General features: G+C 39.3%; 1 protein-coding gene across 2 annotated transcripts in view; it reads left to right on the top strand.

Moving 5' to 3' along the window:
- The window catches only part of CREBRF (CREB3 regulatory factor), a 64,047-nt gene that overhangs the window by 16,181 nt on the left and 26,268 nt on the right, over positions 1-21,598 (top strand). The window contains exons 2-7 of one of the 2 annotated variants that reach the window (XM_046666765.1): positions 1,649-1,816; positions 3,832-3,957; positions 5,417-6,506; positions 12,708-12,902; positions 14,414-14,603; positions 15,850-15,923. In XM_046666765.1, the coding sequence (XP_046522721.1) occupies positions 1,808-1,816; positions 3,832-3,957; positions 5,417-6,506; positions 12,708-12,902; positions 14,414-14,603; positions 15,850-15,923 (1,684 nt within the window). In that variant the 5' untranslated portion in view covers positions 1,649-1,807. The remainder of the gene's footprint in view (positions 1-1,648; positions 1,817-3,831; positions 3,958-5,416; positions 6,507-12,707; positions 12,903-14,413; positions 14,604-15,849; positions 15,924-21,598) is intronic. The other variant, XM_046666764.1, reaches the window with a different exon arrangement.

Here is a 21,598-nt window from a genome sequence, read left to right as displayed (position 1 = left end):
ATGCCAATAAATATATGTCGAATAGAGCTCAGTCTCTTCTTGAATCTTCAGCTCTGTTGCTGGTAAGGATAAGTTTCAGGTTTTAGAGAGTATCAAACCAGGATTACACTGTACACTTTGTTAAATGCATCACTTGAATCATTTGCCTTTTTGGGGTCTAAGTAATAGGAGTAGAAAAGGCAACTGACTTTGTTTCTCACAGGAATCAGGGGAAGAGTTAAGATTGAGACTACAAATCAGCAGTGGGACTAAGGCATGAAGCGATGTGAGGAGAAGATGGGCCAGAACTGGCCTTTGGCAGGAGCAGGGATCAATCCACTTAGACTGTAGCACTGGATTGAGACGTATAGTTAATTCTGTTTCTAGGCCCAGACTGGACCCTTGATGGTGTTTCTTAGGGTAGAACAGTGAGCTGAGAATGACAGCCCACCAGAGGGGAGAACCTACCAAAGATCCAGGAAATACAAATGGTAGTCAATTTAGTAATCTAATTAGATAGAACAGTTATTGAGTCCCTTGTTGACTTGCTCTTATTTGTTCAGCAAGAAGTCTTTGAAATTGAAATAATGGACACTCAAAGCTTCTAGCCCAGAGAATGTGTTAACTACGGAAGGCAGCTCATCTTAAATTGACTCTTTCTACCAATCTAAGAAATGATACTGCATCTAGACTGAATGAGAGCAAGGAGGTCAACTGTAGGGCAGTGGTTCTCAGATTTTAGGGAGGATCAGAATCCCCTGGATGGCTTGTTAAACACATTACTGGGCCCCACTTCCAGAGTGTCTGCTTTAGTAGGTCTGGTCTGGAGCCCAGGGTTTTGCATTTCTAACAAATTTCCAGGTTGATGCTGATGTTGATGATGCTGATCCTGGGTCACACTTTGAGGACCACTGATCTAGGAAAAGATGAAGTAGGGTATAGCTGTTTAGTTCCTCTTGATTAAGGCCTTCACAGAGGGGAAAAAAAGGAACTAACATTTAAGTCCCTACTACATAAGACCTTCTGCCAGGTGATTTGCAATCATTGCTTAACTCTTGAAACCACTCTGCAAAGTAGCCCTTATCCCGTTTTCTCCCCCTCAACAAATGTGTGTTAAAAACTAAATGGAATACTTATTACTTCAAGGGAAGCTTTCATTTCTAACTCAATAATGTTGCATATACCAACAGAAGTATTGGTTTAATAGGAGATTCTGTTTAATGTAGAGGATATAGTCTATCATTGACTATTACGTAGATTTATGAGAGAGATAAAATGTAGATTAATTTAGCAGTAATGATTATACAATAGATAGAATTAAAGCTGAGATGTTTTCTCATACAGAACATGAAGTGAATGGAAGCTTTCAGATCACAGGACAGATGGGCTTATGTTAATTGTGTCAGGCTGTTTTTTAAAAAAGTGTTGCCAATTGGTTATTGACTAACCCTATTTTAGAAACAAATAAAAGGAGGAATGGTGACTTTCAGTTGGTACTAAGAAGCAACCAAATTCTTGATATTGCAACCGCAAGACTTACTCCTTTAAAGTGTTCTTCGTTAATGTTTTTTTTGAAAGGTCATCTTGTTTTTAATGGAGCTCAGTGAAGTTACTTTGTGTTGTTGTTTGACAGATTCACATAGAATTATTATTATTTTTTTAAAAACAGCAGTGATCCAAGCAGTTGAATTGAAGGTGTTCGGGGGAAATCTACCGTTTATTGTGAAAATCGTCTTTGATCTTGAAATTAAAAGTAAAGCTGGAAAGGAATTTACAAACGAGAAAGAAAAGAAGTTTGGGATTGGACTCACAGGATCTGGGCTTGGAAATGCCTCAGGTAAATCATTCAGAGTAGGTGCCAAATTTTATATTTTCCCACTGCAGAAAGTACCATTGGTTCTGTAAATTCTTTGAATCTTAACACAACTTGACATACTAACTACCTTTTTAAGACATTTTACTTCTGATCTCAGCTAGTTTTGAATACATGTCATGGTCTTCCTTCCATTGCTTCTGTTTGCTCCTCTGCTACAGGTTTGAAGTTTAATGAGCTTGACATGAGGAATATGGTGAATGAAAAGTTGGTTAGACACTGGACATCTGCTGGCTTTATGGAGGCTAGACCAACTCCCTGAAAATTAATCTGCCACAGAAAGCCCATTTCCATCTCCATCTCCTCCCTGTTACCCAGTTGTTCCTTTCCATTTATGCCTGTTGAGTTTAGAAGTAATTGTTAGGAAATGCTGAGGCACTTCAACCTCCGTCTCTTTCATACTCTCACACACATTCACATGTCTGTATACTCCCCACAAAATCTGTCTAAGAATTATATCTATTTATATTATGATAACTACTTTGAATTGATCAGTTTTGGTTTGAGGTAATAACCACTGAAACAATAAGTGGAGCCCTGTTAGTCCCCACTCTGCATGTCCAAACTTCTTCCCTTCCGCCTCCAGTGGTTAGGTGTTTCCCCTCCCCTCGTTGTGTTCAGTGCTGGGAAGAAACCTAGAACTAATGAGAGGACAGGGACTCTTAGGTGGCTTTATGTGGGGCCAGGAAGAACTTCTCTTGAGCACAGGGGATCAGCAACTTGCCAGGACTGTCCAGTGACTCAGAGGCAGGCAGCAGAGGCAAAGAAAGGGAATAGGCTAGCTGGTATTAGAAAGACCAGTGGCCCAGCTCCACCCCAACCTCTGTGCCAAGTGGACTGCATACACTCATTTACAATTCTTTCCCATTCAAGGTTTAACTTGCTATTTATTGAATACTTGAATTTAGAGCTAATGAACACTTGTTTTCTCAAGCTAAATTTTTCTAGGAAGAAAGTTTCTGCAGCCTGGTAGGGTTGGGGGAAATCAGAGAAAGAAAAGAATGGGATGAGAAGTACCAATGAAGAAAAATATGATGAGAGAGTATGTGAAAAGGCCAGTCTGTGGTATGTAGAAGGTATATGGATAGTGAAATATAGGCAAATAGACTAATATAGTTTTTAAGAGTTTCGACAGAAACTTGCAGAAGAAGGACAAAAAGGCAAAGAGGAAATTTTTATTCTTTCCCATCCTCTTTCTTCATCCAAGTTAGATTTCAAGGTGAGGCTTTTCATTTGTTTGGGCCACTTTAGGAGTTTCAGACCTGACTTCACTCCTGACTTCATCAGAAATGGAAAAGGGAGATGAAGAGAAAAGAAGAAGGAACATTAATTCTGGGTGCTGAGTCTTTTTTCCCTTTCTTATTCATTATGGAATGAATTGTACCCTTTCAGGGATCAGGATTAAGGCTACTGAGCTCATGCCCAAATTACTGGTCCCACTCAGGAGTTTTTTGGCTAATTGATGGATCCTGTGTCCATCACGTTCCTGAAGGCATTTGTTGGACCAGAGATGCCGAAATCGGTCTTCCAGGTTGTTTGGGGAACTAAGACATTGGACTCACTTAGGAGTGCAGAGTGAGACTACTTGCTACCTCTGCAAACTCCAGGAAATGGCAGGGAATTCTCCACTTCAGGGAGTGCTGTTAGAGATGGCTTTGAAGAAATGTTGTATAGCTAGGTAAAAGTATTCATTAGGTACTGTATGCTGGCTGTAGTGGCAAAATAAGTGTTAGATTTTAGAAGTTAGGTATTATTAACAATTGCCATTCTATTTCTTTTTCTGTTTTTAATGCATCCTAGTAATTTTCCTAAGTCCATAGTTTAATGTAGTTAAGTCTCTTAAATGTACTAAAGAGTAGAAAAAAATACAGAATTGTGTTCTGAAAATAATGTTAGTAGGCGTGGGAGTGGGGCTTGTGTGTAATAAATTGGTCTTGAATTTGTCTCTTAACTGTCTAAAATTTAAATTACTCTTGTAGCCTAGTGTAAGCGGAATGGATCCGCCTTTTGGGGATGCCTTTCGAAGCCACACCTTTTCAGAACAGACTCTGATGAGCACAGATCTCTTAGCAAACAGTTCAGATCCAGATTTCATGTATGAACTGGTAAGTAACATTTTCTTGGATTCTGCTTTACTTGATTTGGGGTAAAAGTTTTGTGGTAGAGGTTTTTTTTTTAAATAAATGGGTGAGAAGAACAAAAGATGAGATTAGGCCAAATTTGATTCTTCTGATATTGGTCTCATAATTTTAGAAGGCTATAAGAACCCATTGAAAATAGTAAGAGGAAAGGTTTTCTACATATCTTTAAGTCCAGTTTTTGATGATGAGGATGAGAAACTGTCTTTTTTTTAAATGCCTGACTGCTAAAGGACTGGAAAATTTAGGAGTGATAACATTGAGCAAGGTGTATGACTCAGAGAATGTGAGACAAAAATAGCAATTCCAAGCAGTGTCTGAACGTACTTATCCTTTATTCTTGAGGTAAGTGGACACTTAAGATTCTTAAGAAAAACGTTTTTAAAGTAATTTTAATTACATACAACTTGAGCAATACAGAAGTATATAAAGACTGGAAAACTAAGTACACAAATCTGTTCACTTACTAAAAATAATTGTACGCTTAATACAGGTGAATATTATAGTATGTGAGCTGTACTTCAGTGAAGCTGTTAAAACACAGACACCCACACACAAGCCAAAACAAAACAAAAAGACCCAAACAAATGCAAAAATCAAAACAGAACAGAAACAAACTGAAAACTTCCTCGTTTCCTTCCTGAGCCTCTACCCTCCAAACCTCCTCCACAAACGTAACTACTACTAACAGAGTTTTCTTTGCATATGTGAATATATGAATATTTTTAATTGGCTATCATCTTTATAGATACAGTATTCTGTAGCTTACTCTTTTTAATGTAAAAGTGTATGAGGAGCAGCCTTTCGTGTGAGCACCTTAGAGCTTCATTGGGTTCTTGTTAATGGCTGTGTCGTCTTACTGGCATTTTAAAAATCACGTCTCTACTCATGAGGAGTCTCATACGCGTGAGGAGTGTTTTATTCCCCATGCCCAAGAGTTGTTACAAGGTCTTACAAGGATCCTATCTTTCTGTGGCTGAGTTCCAACTTCCTTTGGATTGCTCTTTGCCTCTATATTTAAGTTCTCACTGAAGAAGACAGATTCTTCTGTGATGAAGGTAAGGTCTTCATTATTTGCTTCATAACTGAAGCTTTGTTTCTAAGGAGATCCCAAAACGCTTCTAAGTCAAAGATCAGGAAATACAAACTTTTTTGCAGAAAGAGTGTTTGTAGTAAAGTTCAAGAGCCCCTGATGTTTGGACCATACCTAAACCTCTCAAGGGACACATTTCCCCTCTTTTTTCTCCCTTGCCCAAGGAACTATTATATGGAATGGTAAAACATCATATAAGTAGTCTTTATCTTAAAATAAAACTGACCAGAGATGGAGTACTGATTTATCAATTTGATATATGGAAGTGAGGATGGAGAGGAATATTTCTTTCCTAAAATATAGTGTATGATTTTTTTTTTAAACCCTTCTCAGGATAGAGAGATGAACTACCAACAGAATCCGAGAGACAACTTCCTTTCTTTGGAGGACTGCAAAGACATTGAAAATCTGGAGTCTTTCACAGATGTCCTGGATAATGAGGGTGCTTTGACCTCAAACTGGGAACAGTGGGATACATACTGTGAAGACTTAACAAAGTACACCAAACTAACCAGCTGTGACATCTGGGGAACAAAAGAAGTGGATTACTTGGGTCTTGATGACTTTTCTAGCCCTTACCAAGATGAAGAGGTCATAAGTAAAACTCCAACTTTGGCCCAGCTTAATAGTGAGGACTCTCAGTCTGTTTCTGATTCCCTTTATTACCCTGATTCACTTTTCAGTGTCAAACAAAACCCGTTGCCCTCTTCATTCCCTGGTAAAAAGATCACAAGCAGAGCCGCTGCCCCTGTGTGTTCTTCTAAGACGCTTCAGGCTGAGGTCCCTTTGTCAGACTGTGTCCAAAAAGCAAGTAAACCCACTTCAAGTACACAAATCATGGTGAAGACCAACATGTATCATAACGAAAAGGTGAACTTTCATTTTGAATGTAAAGACTATGTAAAAAAGGCAAAGGTAAAGATCAACCCAGTGCAGCAGAGCCGGCCCTTGTTGAGCCAGGTGCACGCAGATGCAGCGGCGAAGGAGAACACCTGCTACTGTGGGGCGGTAGCCAAGAGACCAGAGAAAAAAGGGACGGAGCCTCTTCAGGGTCATGCCACTCCAGCTTTGCCTTTTAAAGAAACCCAGGAACTCTTACTCAGTCCCCTGCCCCAGGAGGGTCCTGGGGCAATTGCAGCAGGAGAGAGTAGCAGCCTTTCTGCCAGCACATCGGTCTCAGATTCATCCCAGAAAAAAGAAGAGCACAATTATTCTCTTTTCGTCTCTGATAACTTGGGTGAGCAGCCAACCAAATGCAGTCCTGAAGAAGATGAGGAGGATGAGGAGGATGTTGATGATGAGGACCATGATGAAGGGTTTGGCAGTGAGCACGAACTTTCTGAAAACGAGGAGGAGGAAGAAGAGGAAGAGGATTATGAAGATGACAAGGATGATGATATTAGTGACACTTTCTCTGAACCAGGTATTGTAATGCTTGGAGGCTTGCCAAACTGACCTTTCTCCTACTGTCTTGAAATAGAAAGTTTTGCCATGGGTGCTTTTTTCGTCTTAGTTTAGGCATTAAATGACTGAATATCTTGGCTCAGATATGTAATTGCTTTTTTTACTATTTAGGCAGTTCTAAAATAATCACTTTGCGGGCTGGCCTGGTGGTATAGGGGTTAAGTTCATGTGCTCCTCTTTGGTGGCCTGGGGTTTGTGGATTTGGTTCCCGGGCACAGACCTACACACTGCCCATCAAGCTATCCTATGGCAGCCTCCCACATACAAAATTGAGAAAGACTGGCAAGATGTTAGCTTGGGGACAATCTTCCTCAAACAAAAAGAGGAAGATTGGCAACAGATGTTAGCTCAGGCCAATCTTCCTCACCAAAAAAAAAAAAAGAATCACTTTTGCTCATATAGTGGTTCATATGCTGATTCCTCGAGGGCTTCTCCTTACTTTATCTTATATTAAGTGACCTGATTTGTCACTCTCTTGAGCAGCTCAGCAAAGATGCCAAGAATTGGTTGGTTTAAAAAATATTCTGGGGCCAGCCCGGTGGCACAGCAGTTAAGTGTGCATGTTCTGCTTTGGCGGCCCGGGGTTCGCTGGTTCAAATCCCGGCTGTGGACATGGCACCGTGTGGCAAGCCATGCTGTGGCACGCATCCCACATATAAAGTGGAGGAAGATGGGCACGGATGTTAGCTCAGGGCCAGTCTTCCTCAGCAAAAAGAGGAGGATTGGCAGATGTTAGCTCAGGGCTAATCTTCCTTGGAAAAAAGAGGAGGATTGACAGATGTTAGCTCAGGGCTAATCTTCAAAAAAAAAAAAATTTCCAATTTCTGCATGTGTCTCTCTATCACAGTTGAGTAAGTTAGGAGTCCCTAGAAAGGTGAACCAAGTGACGATGGTTTGTATTACTCATGCCTATAACCAACAAAGCCTGCTTAATGAATAATGTAAGAGAGAGCTTTTTCTTTGTATCTGCTGCATCTTTCATTCACACAGTATTTTTCCATTTAAGAAAAATACATTCTATGATTAAATGAGTGTAAAGGAGACTCTGCAACCTGTGGGGAACTGGTTCACTTCAGCATTTACCTTCTTGGGCTGTTGCCACTCACTGTTGGCTTGTGTAGTTTTTTTATGAAAATGGTATTGCCACATGGCACACAGTTAGAAATGTGTAAAGAAGTGAAGATCTTCAAATTTAAGCAAAAGTTTTCTTCAGAAATAATGTTGATACTGTAACTTCTACATAAAAAAACTAAGTTATTAAAAAAACTTTATAAATTGTCAAGGAAAGCCCTTTTGTATGATGGTTGCTGGAATTTCTGGCAGTATGAATGCTGATGTTTAGTTTTCAGAAAGATTTTAAGCCATAGTAGCTATATTGTAGCCACTGAAGCACTGTTATTGCTGAAAGACTTTCCTTTTAGTGAAATCTTTCTGTTACACAAATGCTTAGATTTATGTATTTGATACAACCAAGTTGTTTGACTTGGGTGGAGTTTCAAGTAAGGAAAAGGTACTTTAAGTTTAATGTGGGGGAAAAGGGCTTATGCCTTTTTTGGTTTACTTTAGAACCCTGTACAGTCTAGATAGAACCATTGTCTCTTCTACCTAGCAGGAAATTTTTCTCTCAACAAATGAATAAAATCTGCTTTGAGGTGTTTCAAGGGAAGTTGTCTTTGTAGCTGATGGTAAGTTCTCTCTCTCTCCCCCATAGGGAGACCAGAGTGCTGTCTGTGAGTGGTCCTTAAAATCGGACAGATAGCCCTGTTGCTTTGAATCCCATGTTTAGGATTAGGGTAGGCGAGTAGTGGAAGGGTGAGACAAAGGGGAGATGGGTAATAATGAAGGGAAATGGAAAGTGTAGGCAAGGAGATACGTTTACCAGCTGGTGCTTAAAGGAATACAGAAGTCAGAGGGAGCCAGTAAATCCCGCCATCACCAACTAGGGCCAGCAAGGGCTATACTGTCTACCCCACTTCTGGTTGTAGTTTTGCTTTATCTATTTTTTTTGAGGAAGATGAGCCCTGAGCTAACTGCTGCCAATCCTGCTCTTTTTGCTGAGGAAGATTGGCCCTGAGCTAACATCCGTGCCCATCTTCCTCTACTTTATATGTGGGACGCCTGCCACAGCATGGCTTGCTGAGTGGCGCCATGTCTGTACCCAGGATCCGAACCGGTGAACCCCGGGCTGCCAGAGCAGAACGTGCGCACTTAACTGCTGCACCGCTGGCTTGGCCCCTTGCTTTTCCTTGCCTTTTAACTCCACTTTAAATTCGTCCTTGATCTTTTGACTTGGTTTCACCTGGATAAATGTGTTGAGAGATGAGTAGGTCCATGAAGAGAGACCACTTGGTATGTGGACTCTCATTTCCATTTTCTCAGCCTTTTGACTCTCAAGGGAGGGGGAACCAGTGTTATAGTTGGTGTTGTCCTGTCATGCCCATTCTCTTGCATTGTCTCTTTCAGAAGAGCCCTGATCTGTGAGCTTGTTAATGGTAAATAACCAACACTGTTTTAAAACAGAGATGCATTAGCTGGCACTCGGCAGGGTAAAACCTCTCTTTCTGGCGTTATTTAACAATGCTAAATGTTTGGATGGCATTTAATTCACTCACTTCCAGTTGACTTGAGATACAACTTCTTTGGTTAGTATTACTTGGACACATCTCACAAATGTGAAGGAGTGACGTGATTTAACCACAAAAACAACACGATTTTTGGTATTATTTGGGGTTTATTTACATTTGCTGATGAAAATTTCTCTCTTCCTTGGAAGAGAGAGCTGAACAAGTGACTTCAGGAATGCAAAAGTGAATTACTGGTGAGAAACAGGAAGATATTCTTTGAAGCAGAAAAGTGGGGATAGTTCTAGTTTCTTCAGAATGCTTGTTTTAGGGTGGGTTGATTGGTTTAATTTGCGGCAGACGGTTTACAAAGGCCCTTTTGTGATGACTAGCTCCCTTGATGCTGTTTTTTTGGCAGTTGGCTACAACAGTGCCTGAGCTTACAAAGCTCCTGGAAAGGTGTAAAATGGAGTTTCAGTCCCTGCTCTGGACTTGCTCCCGAGTTTTAATAGAGCCTATTCTGTGGACAGGCTACCACTGTTTGGGGTCATGGAATTACATGGTTGTAACACGAAGAATTAAGTCCTCAGAATGAGACTTTATTTTGCAATCCCTACTAAACATTTTCACGATTGACTTTATCAGCTTCATGGCAGTAGTCTGCACTAACCAAAGACTTATTTTAGAATTTTAGGCAGTAAATGTGGCCTTTTTAACAGCTTTTTGATAATCATGTCAGGAAGGAAGGAGTTAGATCAGTATGGTGATCCAAATGAAAAGAAAAGGGAAAAGGCTCCACGGGAAATGTTGCATCAAACAAGTAATTGATTTGTTAAAAACATTTTGGAGGGAGTGCCCACTTTTGTGCAGGCACCGTGTGTATTAGGTATTGGCTATCCAGAGATGAACAAAACAGACATGATCCTTGTTTTCATGGAGCTTAGCGTTGAGCGGCTTTATTTACTGTGTTATGATTTCTCAGCCTTTTAGTATGCTTGTGTGTACTGTGACTTGGCAAGAGAGATTCAGGGTGAGAGTCTCTTAAAACTTATTTGACCACAGAACTCACTTGGGGATGAAGACGTATCTTACAGTAATAGTGTTCCTTAGAACATACTATGAGAAATATTTGATTACCTTAAATTCTAGACCAGTGATCTGGGAATATAATTTTCCTGCCTTCTACTTGATCACAGTAGTCTGTATTGAAAGTTGGATGGCTTTAACTAACAAATCCATTGTGTGTGTGTGTCTCTGTGTGTGTGTTGGTGAATTTATGGTGTATACTATTAGAAAATGTCAATATATTGGGTCAAAGAAAACTGACGGGCCTTAAATGTTTTCTTTGGAAAAACACTGATCATATATAAGTAAATAAAACTTGTAACTAATTTGAGTGGGACAGAAGAAATCGAAATCTGCCTGACTCTTTGAGTTTAACATGGAGTATAGATTTAAAAAATCAGTTTAGACCATTTAACTGGATAGGTACAGGGAAAGTGGGAAGCCCAATCGGAGCTAGACTCCTTGAGGCATGGGGCCTGAGTCAGTCCCAGCTCTGCGAAATCACTTAAGGCCTCCATGAGCATGTTTCTTTGTGTAAGTGGGGTTAATAACCTCTTCCTACCAGGTTCTTAAAAGTCTCAAATTAAATATCTGTAAGTGAAATACGTAAGTATATTATGTGAGAGGGACAGTGTTTTGCCAGAAATCCAAGCCACTTGAGGAGAGTTGCTAGCTAAGGGAGCATGTCAAATTAAGTGTCGGGGGGATGGGCTGCCTGAGGAAGCTGTTTCCCTTAGGGCTGGGATGGACTTAAAGGTGGAACACTGGGTCTTGACATTGGTAGGAAGATGGGAGTGTTGTGGTTGGTCCATCAGCCTGTGTTGAGCTGTTTCCAGCCATACAAGGATAGTCTCTGTAAGCCAGTAATTTCTGTGAGCCAGTAATTTTTGCTTGGCCTGGTGGAGCAAGGGCCTTTTTAAAAAGGCCCTTGAGTCATGGGGTCTGAGTGGTACAAGGTGGACCTTGCACCGTTTCCAAAGCTAGTTTGATAACTGGAATAAGATAAAATCCTTTAATTTCAAGTGAAACATTAGCACAAATCAATAGGCCAAAGCTAGTGCTTTATGTCTAACACAATTTTTAAAAATCAGGCTCCTAGAAATGATTGTGTCACTCATCTTGTGTATCATTTCTTAAGAAGAACCTGAGGTACGCTGTCCCACTGCTTGCCACGTTGTCTTCAAGTACCACATGTGTACTCTAACGCTGTTAATGCCAGCAATGCTACAAAAATTTGTCTTCATTGTTGCCCTGAAATCATTCTGCTCTCTGAATTGATTCTTTTTTAAAGGTCATGTTTATTGAGGTATGATTTTCACACAGTAAAGTTCAACCTTCTTTAAGTGTACACTTCTGTGAGTTCTGACAAGTGCATGTAGTCATGTAATCACCACCACCACCGTCAAGATACAGAGTAGTTTGATCACCCCCCAGATTTCCCTCATGTCAGCCCTTCTCTCCACCTCCAGCTCCTGGCAACTACTTTGTTTCTATAGTTTTGCCTTTTCCAGAATGTCCTATAAATGGAATAATATTTCTGGTTAATTATTAATCTGAGGAAAACCTGATAAAATTCTTTTTTCTAAACATGCAGATGTCATCACTTTCTTAGTGTCAGTTCCAGAGGAGCCATGTTTTTAGGAGGGAAAGTGGTCATTTTGCTTGGCCAGTGCGGGCTGGTATTTCCTGGCCACCTCAGGTTTAGGGTTGCATACATCCTGTGCATGGCCCCCTCCCCACTACTCCGTGTACCTAGACTAATGACGCGGAGTACATCTAAGATGGGCATTCTCGGGGAGTGTTTTAAATTTATAGGTCATCCTGTATTGGGTGTGACCAACAGTTCTAGCAGCTCAGAATTAAGTATTTTATGAAATTTCCCATTAGTAAGAAAAATAACTTCTTAAGAAGTGAAGTAAATGCAAATTGCTTTCAGTAAAATATTTGTTAGGCTGGGCATATGTGTTTTTTGATAGCCTGTGTGAGAACTGTCGTTTTTGTCCCTTTAAGGAAGAGGTAAGGTGGGAGGTAGGCAGAAGACTGCTGCTGCCTCGCACCATGCTGCCTAGTGGGGTACCATCATGGACATGCCCACAGCTCTGCCTGGGAATGCCTCCGATGCATCATATTAGAAGGAAGACATTTAAAATCACAGTGTAGTGGCTGAGTATCGTTATCTAATGGTACTTTGGATAGTCTGTAGCTATATTTCGTTATTCTCTCAATCCTGTGTGAAGATAACAAAAAATGTGTCATATGCTAACTTTTAACAACCAAAGGGAAACCCAAGGAAGATCAACAGTGTAGTCATCTATGTTTATTCATCTCTGAATATTTGAAAAGTTTGAGATTTCCATATTAAAAGTTACTTTATAGACCTGGTTTATTATCTTTGACATGCCAGTGATGTTTTCAGATGAAAGGAAATGTATCAAGTGACAAACAGAAGGGATCTTTTTGTTTGTTCTGATTAGTTTATTGAAATTTATGGAACTTAAAAAATTGTGATTGGGGGGGCTTTCTTTTTTTTTAAGGCTATGAAAATGATTCCGTGGAAGACTTGAAGGAGATGACGTCAATATCCTCTCGGAAGAGAGGTAAAAGAAGGTACTTCTGGGAGTATAGTGAACAACTCACACCATCACAGCAAGAGAGGATGCTCAGGCCCTCGGAATGGAACCGAGACACCTTGCCAAGTAATATGTATCAGAAAAATGGTTTACATCATGGTAAGAGGGGATTGCAGTCAAATATTTCGTGTCACTTTAAATAGAGATACTGAACCATAATACCTACTCAGTGTACCTACGTATTCAACCCTTTCTAGTAAACTGGAGAGAGGAACAGTAGAGCTGCTGTGTTTGCTATGACTACAGATATACTCACAAATAAATAGCTTTTACCAGTGTTAAGAGCCATCACCTAAACAGGGACGAAGGCCTGTGTAAAAATGATTTCTAGTCACTTCTTATTCTACTTATCCTACTCAGGAAATGCCCAGGAGACTGCTGATTCCTGACCTGTCACAGTTACTATAAACCAGAAGGGTTGGGGAGCAAGAGAATGGGCTTCAGCATCTCTCTCTTCCATTCTCATCCTGTCTCCAGGCTGAAATGTAAAAGAGGAGATTGAGATCGAAGCAGTTGGGGGGAGACAAAAGCAGGGGAAGGAGAAGAAAGCAAGCATAGTTGTGGAGGGAAAGGACTAGAGGGAGGAGAGTTGAATAGTAGTGATCAGGAGAAGTCTGTAATCTCAGGAAGGCCACATTTTGAATTGTGAACCTAGGGAGATGTAGTTAAGGAGAATTTCTTCTGCTTAAATGTTACTGTTAGGTTAATCCAGTCTCTACCGAAAGAGGGGAGGGCAGTAGTAAGTTTTGTGCTCAGTAAAAAGTTTAGTCATCGCTCATGCTACAGATTGAAGTTGCTAAGCATTTTTGACACAGGAATTGTATCAGAAGCATATTTGTGCCTTCTTTTCCTTTTCCACTGGCACCCAGGTCTGCACTCCACTGTCTTTCAGTGAGTAAAGATCTAGTTTTTGCCTCCAGATCAATTTTCTACCAGAAATGAGAAGACAGGTCCAATAATTAGTTTAAGGCAGCCTGTGGTGAATACTAGGCAAGTTGTTTGGTGTGTTGTAGTTCTGAGAACAGAGCCGTCCATCCTGCCTGCAGTGATAAGGCAAGACCCTTTGAGTCTTCATAATGTTATTTTTCAAACTAACTGAAGAATCGCTTTCAAAAAAGGCAATCCTTATTTGATGGACTTTTGAGTCCAACACAAGAATATGTATGTCTGACAAATTTTCAGTCATAGCATGAAAGCATCTTGGTTTAGGTAAAATCTCCTGACTCTTTTCTGACTGTAAATTATACCCTAACCCTGATTTTTGTGTGCAGCTGAACTTGTACTCCAATCCTGAGTTTTGAGATGCTTTAACTGCCATGCAAATAATTAAGAATCTGTCGTACCCGGGCTAGAAAGCTAAGGTTGCGAAGGATGGAACAGGCTGGAGTAGGCCATATTACCCCCATTTCTTGCAGTCACAATGTGGAGAGGGGAGGAAGCTAGCCCTTCCAGCACAGGTGGTTAGCATGCTGAGACTTCTGAAATATGCCAAGACTTCAGGAAAAGAAAGGGGGCAGGGGGAGAAATGTGGTTTTAAAATACAGCTCTAGAGAATATCTCTCTTGTTAAAGAAGATATTCTAACTTAAACTCCTTTTGAACCATCTATAGGAAAATATGCAGTAAAGAAGTCACGGAGGACTGATGTAGAAGACCTGACTCCAAATCCTAAAAAGCTGCTTCAGATAGGCAATGAGCTACGGAAACTGAATAAGGTCATTAGTGATCTGACTCCAGTCAGTGAGCTTCCCTTAACAGCCCGGCCAAGGTCAAGGAAGGAAAAAAATAAGCTGGCTTCCAGGTAAGTGCTAATCGTGTTCGCTCATGTGAATGAGGTATTGGAGGTGAGGTTAGACTCTCAGTGAGCTTGTGCAGCAGGGATGATCCCTAACCATTTATTCAGAAATATACTTTTGTCTTACAAATATGATAATGAGAGTATTGTAATTTCTCCTTTGAAAGTAGAAGATGGTATTTATGCTTCACGGAAAAAGTTTTTAAAGGGGACAAGTGAATGGACTCAGGTGCATTATATTGTAGGATAATACGAAAAAACTTGTCATAGCTTTATTTTTTGTTTGTTTTGTAGTAGTTTAGGGTTTTTTATTGAGGTATAATTTACTTGCGGTAAAATTCATCCCTTTTAATGTACACTTCTATGAGTTTTAACAAACATATCCAGTCATGTAACCACCACTACAATCAACATATTGAACATTTTCTTCACCTTAAAAAGTTTCCTCATGTCTCTTTGTAAAAGTAAACCCCTTCTTCCACTCCTAACCCCTCACTACCACTGATCTGTTTTCTCTCCCTACAGTTTTGCCTTTTCTGGAATGACGTATAGATGGAATCATACGATAATGTAGCCTTTTGAGTCTGGCTTCTTTGACTTAACGTGATGCATTTGAGATTCATCCATGCTGTTGCGTGGAGTAATAGTGTGTTCCTTTTTATTGCTGAGTAGTGTTCCTTTGTGAGGATATACTACAGTTTTTGCATTCACCAGTTGAAGGATGCTTGGGTTGTTTCCGGTTTTTGGCAATTATGAATACAGCAACCATAAACGTTCACTTATAGGTGTTTGTGTAACATACGTTTTCATTTCTCTTGGGTAAATACCCAGGACTGTATGTTGAACTCTATAAAAAACTGCCAAAGTAGCTATTTCCCAATTAATAAAGTAAATTTAAAAAATATTTACTATTTTCCAAGGTAGCTGTACGTACTAGTTTACATGCCCACCAGCAACATATGAGAGTTCCTCTTACTTCACGTTCTCTACAACACTTATTATTTTCAATTTTTGTTTGTTTATTTGGGTGTACTGGTCATAGCTTTATTTTTGAACGTGTACTAAAATTTTTTAAAAACCAGTTTGGATAAATGGTTATGTTGTGTTTTTTGGTTACTGAGTTCCTTGATAGAGACATCAGTAGGCAGTGATTTTTGTTGCTATTGGAAGATGTTTGACAGCAGCAAAAAGGAGTATTCATGAAATGACCACTTAAAACAAAAGGTGAACTAATTGCTTCTTCCTTTCACAGGGCTTGTCGGTTAAAGAAAAAAGCCCAGTATGAAGCTAATAAAGTGAAATTATGGGGCCTCAACACAGAATATGGTAAACCTAAACTTTTAAGAATTTGATTAACTTCCTGTTACCTTGCTGACCCCTTTCTTTTTCTTTGGTTTTGTTGTTTGCTTTCCCTGTATTCTGCCCAGTTTTAGTCCAGCCTCCTGTCCATGCAGTAAGTTGCATGCTCACTTTATTCATTCATGTCCTCCTTTTAGTGTGAGTGTCTGTATCTGGGGCTACGCAAGTCACATCTCTCCCCTAAATCTCGTCTCTACCTTAAAGAGCTGATCCACTTGTAACCACAGTCATCTCTTCTTCCATTTTATGATTGTATTGCTGGGTTAGCCAATTTTATTTTATGAATTTAATTTAATTTTCTTTATTGCTATAACATTGGTTTATAACATTATATAAATTTCAGGTGAACATCATTATATTTCGATTTCTGTGTAGATTACATCATGTTCACCACCCAGAGATTAGTTATAATCCATCACCACACACATGTGTCTAATCACCCCTTTCACCCCCCTCCCTCCCCACTTCCCCTCTGGTAACCACCAATCCAATCTCTGTCTCTATGTGATTCTTTGTTGTTGTTTTTATCCTCTACTTATGAATGAGATCATATGGTATTTGACTTTCGCCCTCTGGCTTATTTCCCTTAGCTTTATACCCTCAGGGTCCATCCATGTTGTCACAAATGGCCAGATTTCATCGTTTCTTGTGGCTGAGTAGTATTCCATTGTGTGTATATACCACGTCATCTTTATCCATTTGTCCCTTCATCGGCACCTACATTGCTTCCAAGTCTTGGCTATTGTGAATGATGCTGCAATGAACATAGGGGTGCATGTGTCTTTATGCATTCATGTTTTCATGTTCTTTGGATAATTACCAAGCAGTGGAATAGCTGGATCATATGCCAGTTCTATTCTTAATTTTTGGGGGAATCTCCATACTGTTTTCCATTGTGGCTGCACCAGTTTGCACTTCCACCAGCAGTGTATGAGGGTTCCCTTCTCTCCACATCCTCTCCAACACTTGTTATCTCCTGTCTTGTTAATTGTAGCCATTCTGACTGGAGTGAGGTGATATCTCATTGTAGTTTTGATTTGCATTTCCCTGATAGCTAATGATGTTGAACATCCTTCATGTGCCTGTTGGCCATCTGTATATCTTCTTTGGAGACATATCTGTTCGGATCTTTTGCCTATTTTTTAATTGGGTTGTTGGTTTTTTTGTTGTTGAGATGTATGAGTTCTTTGTATATTTTGGATATTAACTCCTTATGAGATATATGGTTTGCCAATATCTTCTCCCAGTTGTTAGGTTCTCTTTTCGTTTTCTGGATGGTTTCCTTTGCTGTACAGAAGCTTTTTGGTTTGATGTAGCCCTGTTTGTTTATTTTTCCTATTGTTTCCCTTGCCCAGTCAGACATGGTGCTTCAAAATATGCTGGTAAGGCCAATGTCAAAGAGTGTACTGCCTGTGCTTTCTTCTAGAAGTTTAATGGTTTCAGGTCTTACATTCAAGTTTTTAATCAATTTTGGGTTAATTTTTGTGTATGATGTAAGATAATTGTCTGCTTTCATTCTTTTGCACCTGGCTGTCAAGTTTTCCCGGCACCATTTATTTTTTTATTTTTTTTAATTTTTTTTTCTGCTTTTTCTCCCCAAATCCTGCCAGTACATAGTTGTATATTTTAGTTGTGGGTCCTTCTAGTTGTGCGAGGTGGGACACCGCCTCAGCGTGGCCTGACGAGTGGTGCCATGTCTGTGCCCAGGATCTGAAACCTGGGCCACCAAAGCAGAGGGTGCAAACTAACCACTTGGCCATGGGGCCGGCCCCCCAACACCATTTATTGAAGAGGCTTTCCTTTCTCCATTGTATGTTCTTGGCTCCTTTGTCGAAAATTAGCTGTCCATAGATGTGTGGCTTTATTTCTGGCCTTTCGATTCTGTTCTGTTGATCTGTGTGTCTGTTTTTGTGCCAGTTCCATGCTGTTTTGGTTACTGTAGCTTTGTAGTATATTTTTAAATCAGGGAATGTGACACCCCTAGCTTTGATCTTTTTTTTTCAGGCTTCCTTTGGCTATTCAGGGTCTTTTGTTGTTCCATATAGATTTTAGGACTCTTTGTTCTCTCTCTGTGGAAAATGTTGTTGGAACTTTGATAGGGATTACATTGCATCTGTAGATTGCTTTAGGAAGTATGGACATTTTAAGTATATAAATTCTTCAAATACGAGAGCATGGAATATCTTTCCATTTCTTTGTGTCTCCTTCAGTTGCTTTCAACAATGTTTTATAATTTTCGGTATACAGATCTTTTGCCTCTTTGGTTAAGTTTATTCCTAGGTATTTTATTCTTTTTGTTTCAATTGTAAATGAGATTGTGTTCTTAATTTCTCTTTCTGCTACTTCATTGTTAGTGTAGAAATGCAACCAATTTTTTTTAATTTATTATTTTTTAAATTTAATTTTTATTGAGTTAATGATAGGTTACAATCTTGTGAAATTTCAGTTGTATATTATTGTCTGTCAGTCATGTTGTAGGTGCACCACTTCACCCTTTGTGCCCACCCCCCACCCCACCTTTCCCCTGGTAGCCACTAATCTGTTCTCTTTGTCTGCATGTTTAAATTCCTCATATGAGTGGAGTCATACAGAGATTGTCCTTCTCTATCTGGCTTATTTCACTTAATATAATTCCCTCAAGGTCCATCCATGTTGCAAATGTGATGATTTTGTTCTTTTTTTACAGCTGAGTAGTATTCTGTTGCATGTATATACGACATCTTCTTTATCCAGTCATCAGTTGATAGGCACTTAGGCTGCTTCCACATCTGGGCTACTGTAAATAATGCTGCAATGAACATTGGGGTGCATGGGACTTTGGGAATTGCTGATTGCAAGCTCTTTGGATAGATACCCAGTAGTGGGATGGCTGGATCGTATGGTAGTTCTATTTTTAATTTTTTTAGGAATCTCCATACTGTTTTCCATAGTGGCTGCACCAGTTTGCATTCCCACCAGCAGTGTACGAGGGTTCCTTTTTCTCCACAATCTCTCCAACATTTGTTACTATTTGTTTTGGTTATTTTTGTCATTCTAATGGGTGTAAGGTGATATGTTAGTGTAGTTTTGATTTGCATTCCCCTGATGCACAGCGATGATGAGCGTCTTTTCATGTGCCTATTGGCCATCCATATATCTTCTTTGGAGAAATGTCTGTTCATGTCTCCTGCCCAGTTTTTGATTGGGTTGTTTGATTTTTTGTTGTTGAGTTGTGTGAGTTCTTTATATATTATGGATATTAACCCTTTGTTGGATGTATGACTTGAAATGCAACTGATTTTTTTATGTTGATTTTGTATCTTGCTACTTTACCATATTCATTTATTATTTCTAAAAGTTTTTTAGTGGATTCTTTAGGGTTTTCTATAAGTAAAATCATGTCATCTGCAAATCGTGACAGTTTCACTTCTTCCTGTCCAATTTGGATCCCTTTTATTTCTTTTTCTTGCCTGATTGCTCTGGCTAAGACTTCCAATTCTATGTTAAATAAGAGTGGTGAAAGTGGGCATCTTTGTCTAGTTCCTGTTCTTTGAGGGATAACTTTCAGTTTTTCTCCATTGAGAATGCTGTTAGCTGTGGGTTTGTCATATATGGCCTTTATTATGTTGAGATACTTTCCTTCTATACCCATTTTATTGAGAGTTTTTATCATAAAAAGATGCTGTATCTTGTCAAATGCTGTCTCTGCACTATTGAGATGATCATGTGATTTTTATTCTTCATTTTGTTAATGTGGTGTGTCACATTGATAGATTTGTGGATGTTGAACCATCCCGGCATCCCTGGAATAAATTCCATTTGATCGTGGTGTGTGATATTTTTAATATATTGTTGTATTCAATTTGCTTGTATTTTGTTGAGGATTTTTGCATTGATGTTCATCAGTGATATTGGCCTGTAATTTTCTTCTTTTGTCTTGTCCTTTCTGGTTTTGGTATCAGGGTAATGTTGGCTTCCTAGAATATGGTAGGAAGCTTCCCCTCGTGTTAAATTTTTTGGAAGAGTTTAAGAAGGACAGGTATTAAAGTCTTCTTTGAATGTTTGGTAGAATTCACCAGGGAAGCCATCTGGTCCTGGAATTTTATTTTTTGGGAGGTTTTTGATTACTGTTTCAATCTCCTTCCTGGTGATTGGTCTATTCACATTCTCTATTTCTTCTTGATTCAGTTTTGGAAGGTTGTATGACTCTTAAGAATTTATCCTTTTCTTCTAGATTATCCGATTTGTTGGTGTATAGCTTTTCATAGTATTCTCTTGTAATCTTTTATATTTCTGGGGTGTCTGTTGTAATTTCTCCTCTTTCATTTCTTTTTTTTTTTTTAAGATTGGCACCTGTGCTAAAAGCTATTGCCAATCTTTCTCTTTTTCCTTTTTCTCCCGAAAGCTCCCTGGCACATAGTTGTATATTCTAGTTGTGATTGCCTCTGGTTGTGCTATTTGGGATGCCACCTCAACATGACCTGATGAGTGGTGCCATGTCCACTCCCAGGATCCAAACCAGCAAAACCCTGGGCCACCAAAGCAGAGCGCATGAATTTAACCACTTGGCCGTGAGGTTGGCCCTCTCCTCTTTCATTTCTGATTTTATTTATTTGAGCCTTCTCTTTTTCTTGGTGAGTCTAGCTAAAGGTTTGTCGATTTTGTTTATCTTTTCAAAGAACCAGCTCTTGGTTTCATTGATTTTTTTTCTATTGTTTTTTTGGTCTTTATTTCATTTGTTCTGCTCTGCTTTTTATTATTTCCTTCCTTCTGCTGATTTTGGGCTTTGTTTTTTGTTCTTTTTCCAGTTCCTTTAGGTGCACTGTTAGGTTGTTTATCTGAGATTTTTCTTGTTTGTTGAGGTAGGCCTGTATTGCTATAAACTTCCCTCTCAGAACTGCTGCTGCTGTATCCCATAAATTTTGGCATATCATATTTTCTTTTTCATTTGTCTCCAGATATTTTTTTATTTCTTTATTGACCCAATTGTTGTTCAGTAGCATTTTGTTTAATCTCCACATAGTTGTGGCTTTTCTGATTTTCTTCCTGTACTTGATTTCTAGTTTCATACCTTTGTGGTCAGAAAAGATGCTTGGTATTATATCAGTCTTCTTAAATTTATTGAGACTTGTTTTGTCGTTTAATATGTGATCAGTCCTGAAGAATGTTCCATGTGCATTTGAAAAGAGTGTATTTTCTGCAGTTTTTGGATGGAATGTTCTGTATATGTCTACTGAGTCCATCTGGTCTAATGTGTCATTTAAGGCCAATGTTTCCTTATTGGTCTTCTGTTTAGATGATCTATCCATTGATGTAAGTGGAGTGTTAAAGCCCCCTACTATTGTTGTGTTACTATTTCTCCTTTTATGTCTGTTAATAATTGCTTTGTATCTTTAGATGCTTTTATGTTGGGTGCGTAGATATTTACAAGCATTATATCCTCTTGTTGGATTGTTCCCTTTATCATTGTGGTGCCCTTCTTTGTCTCTTGTTACAGTTTTTGTTTTAAAGTCTATCTTGTCTGATATAAATGTTGCTACCCCAGCTTTCTTTTCATTGCCATTTGCATGGAGTATCTTTTTCCATCCCTTCACTTTCAGTTTGTGAGTATCTTTAGGTCCGAAGTGTCTCTCTTGTATACAGTATGTATCTGGGTCTTGTTT

The sequence above is a fragment of the Equus quagga genome, chromosome 7 (genome assembly GCF_021613505.1).
Source record: "Equus quagga isolate Etosha38 chromosome 7, UCLA_HA_Equagga_1.0, whole genome shotgun sequence".
NCBI classification, from domain to species: domain Eukaryota; kingdom Metazoa; phylum Chordata; class Mammalia; order Perissodactyla; family Equidae; genus Equus; species Equus quagga.
This window is presented reverse-complemented; position numbering and strand designations above follow the sequence as displayed.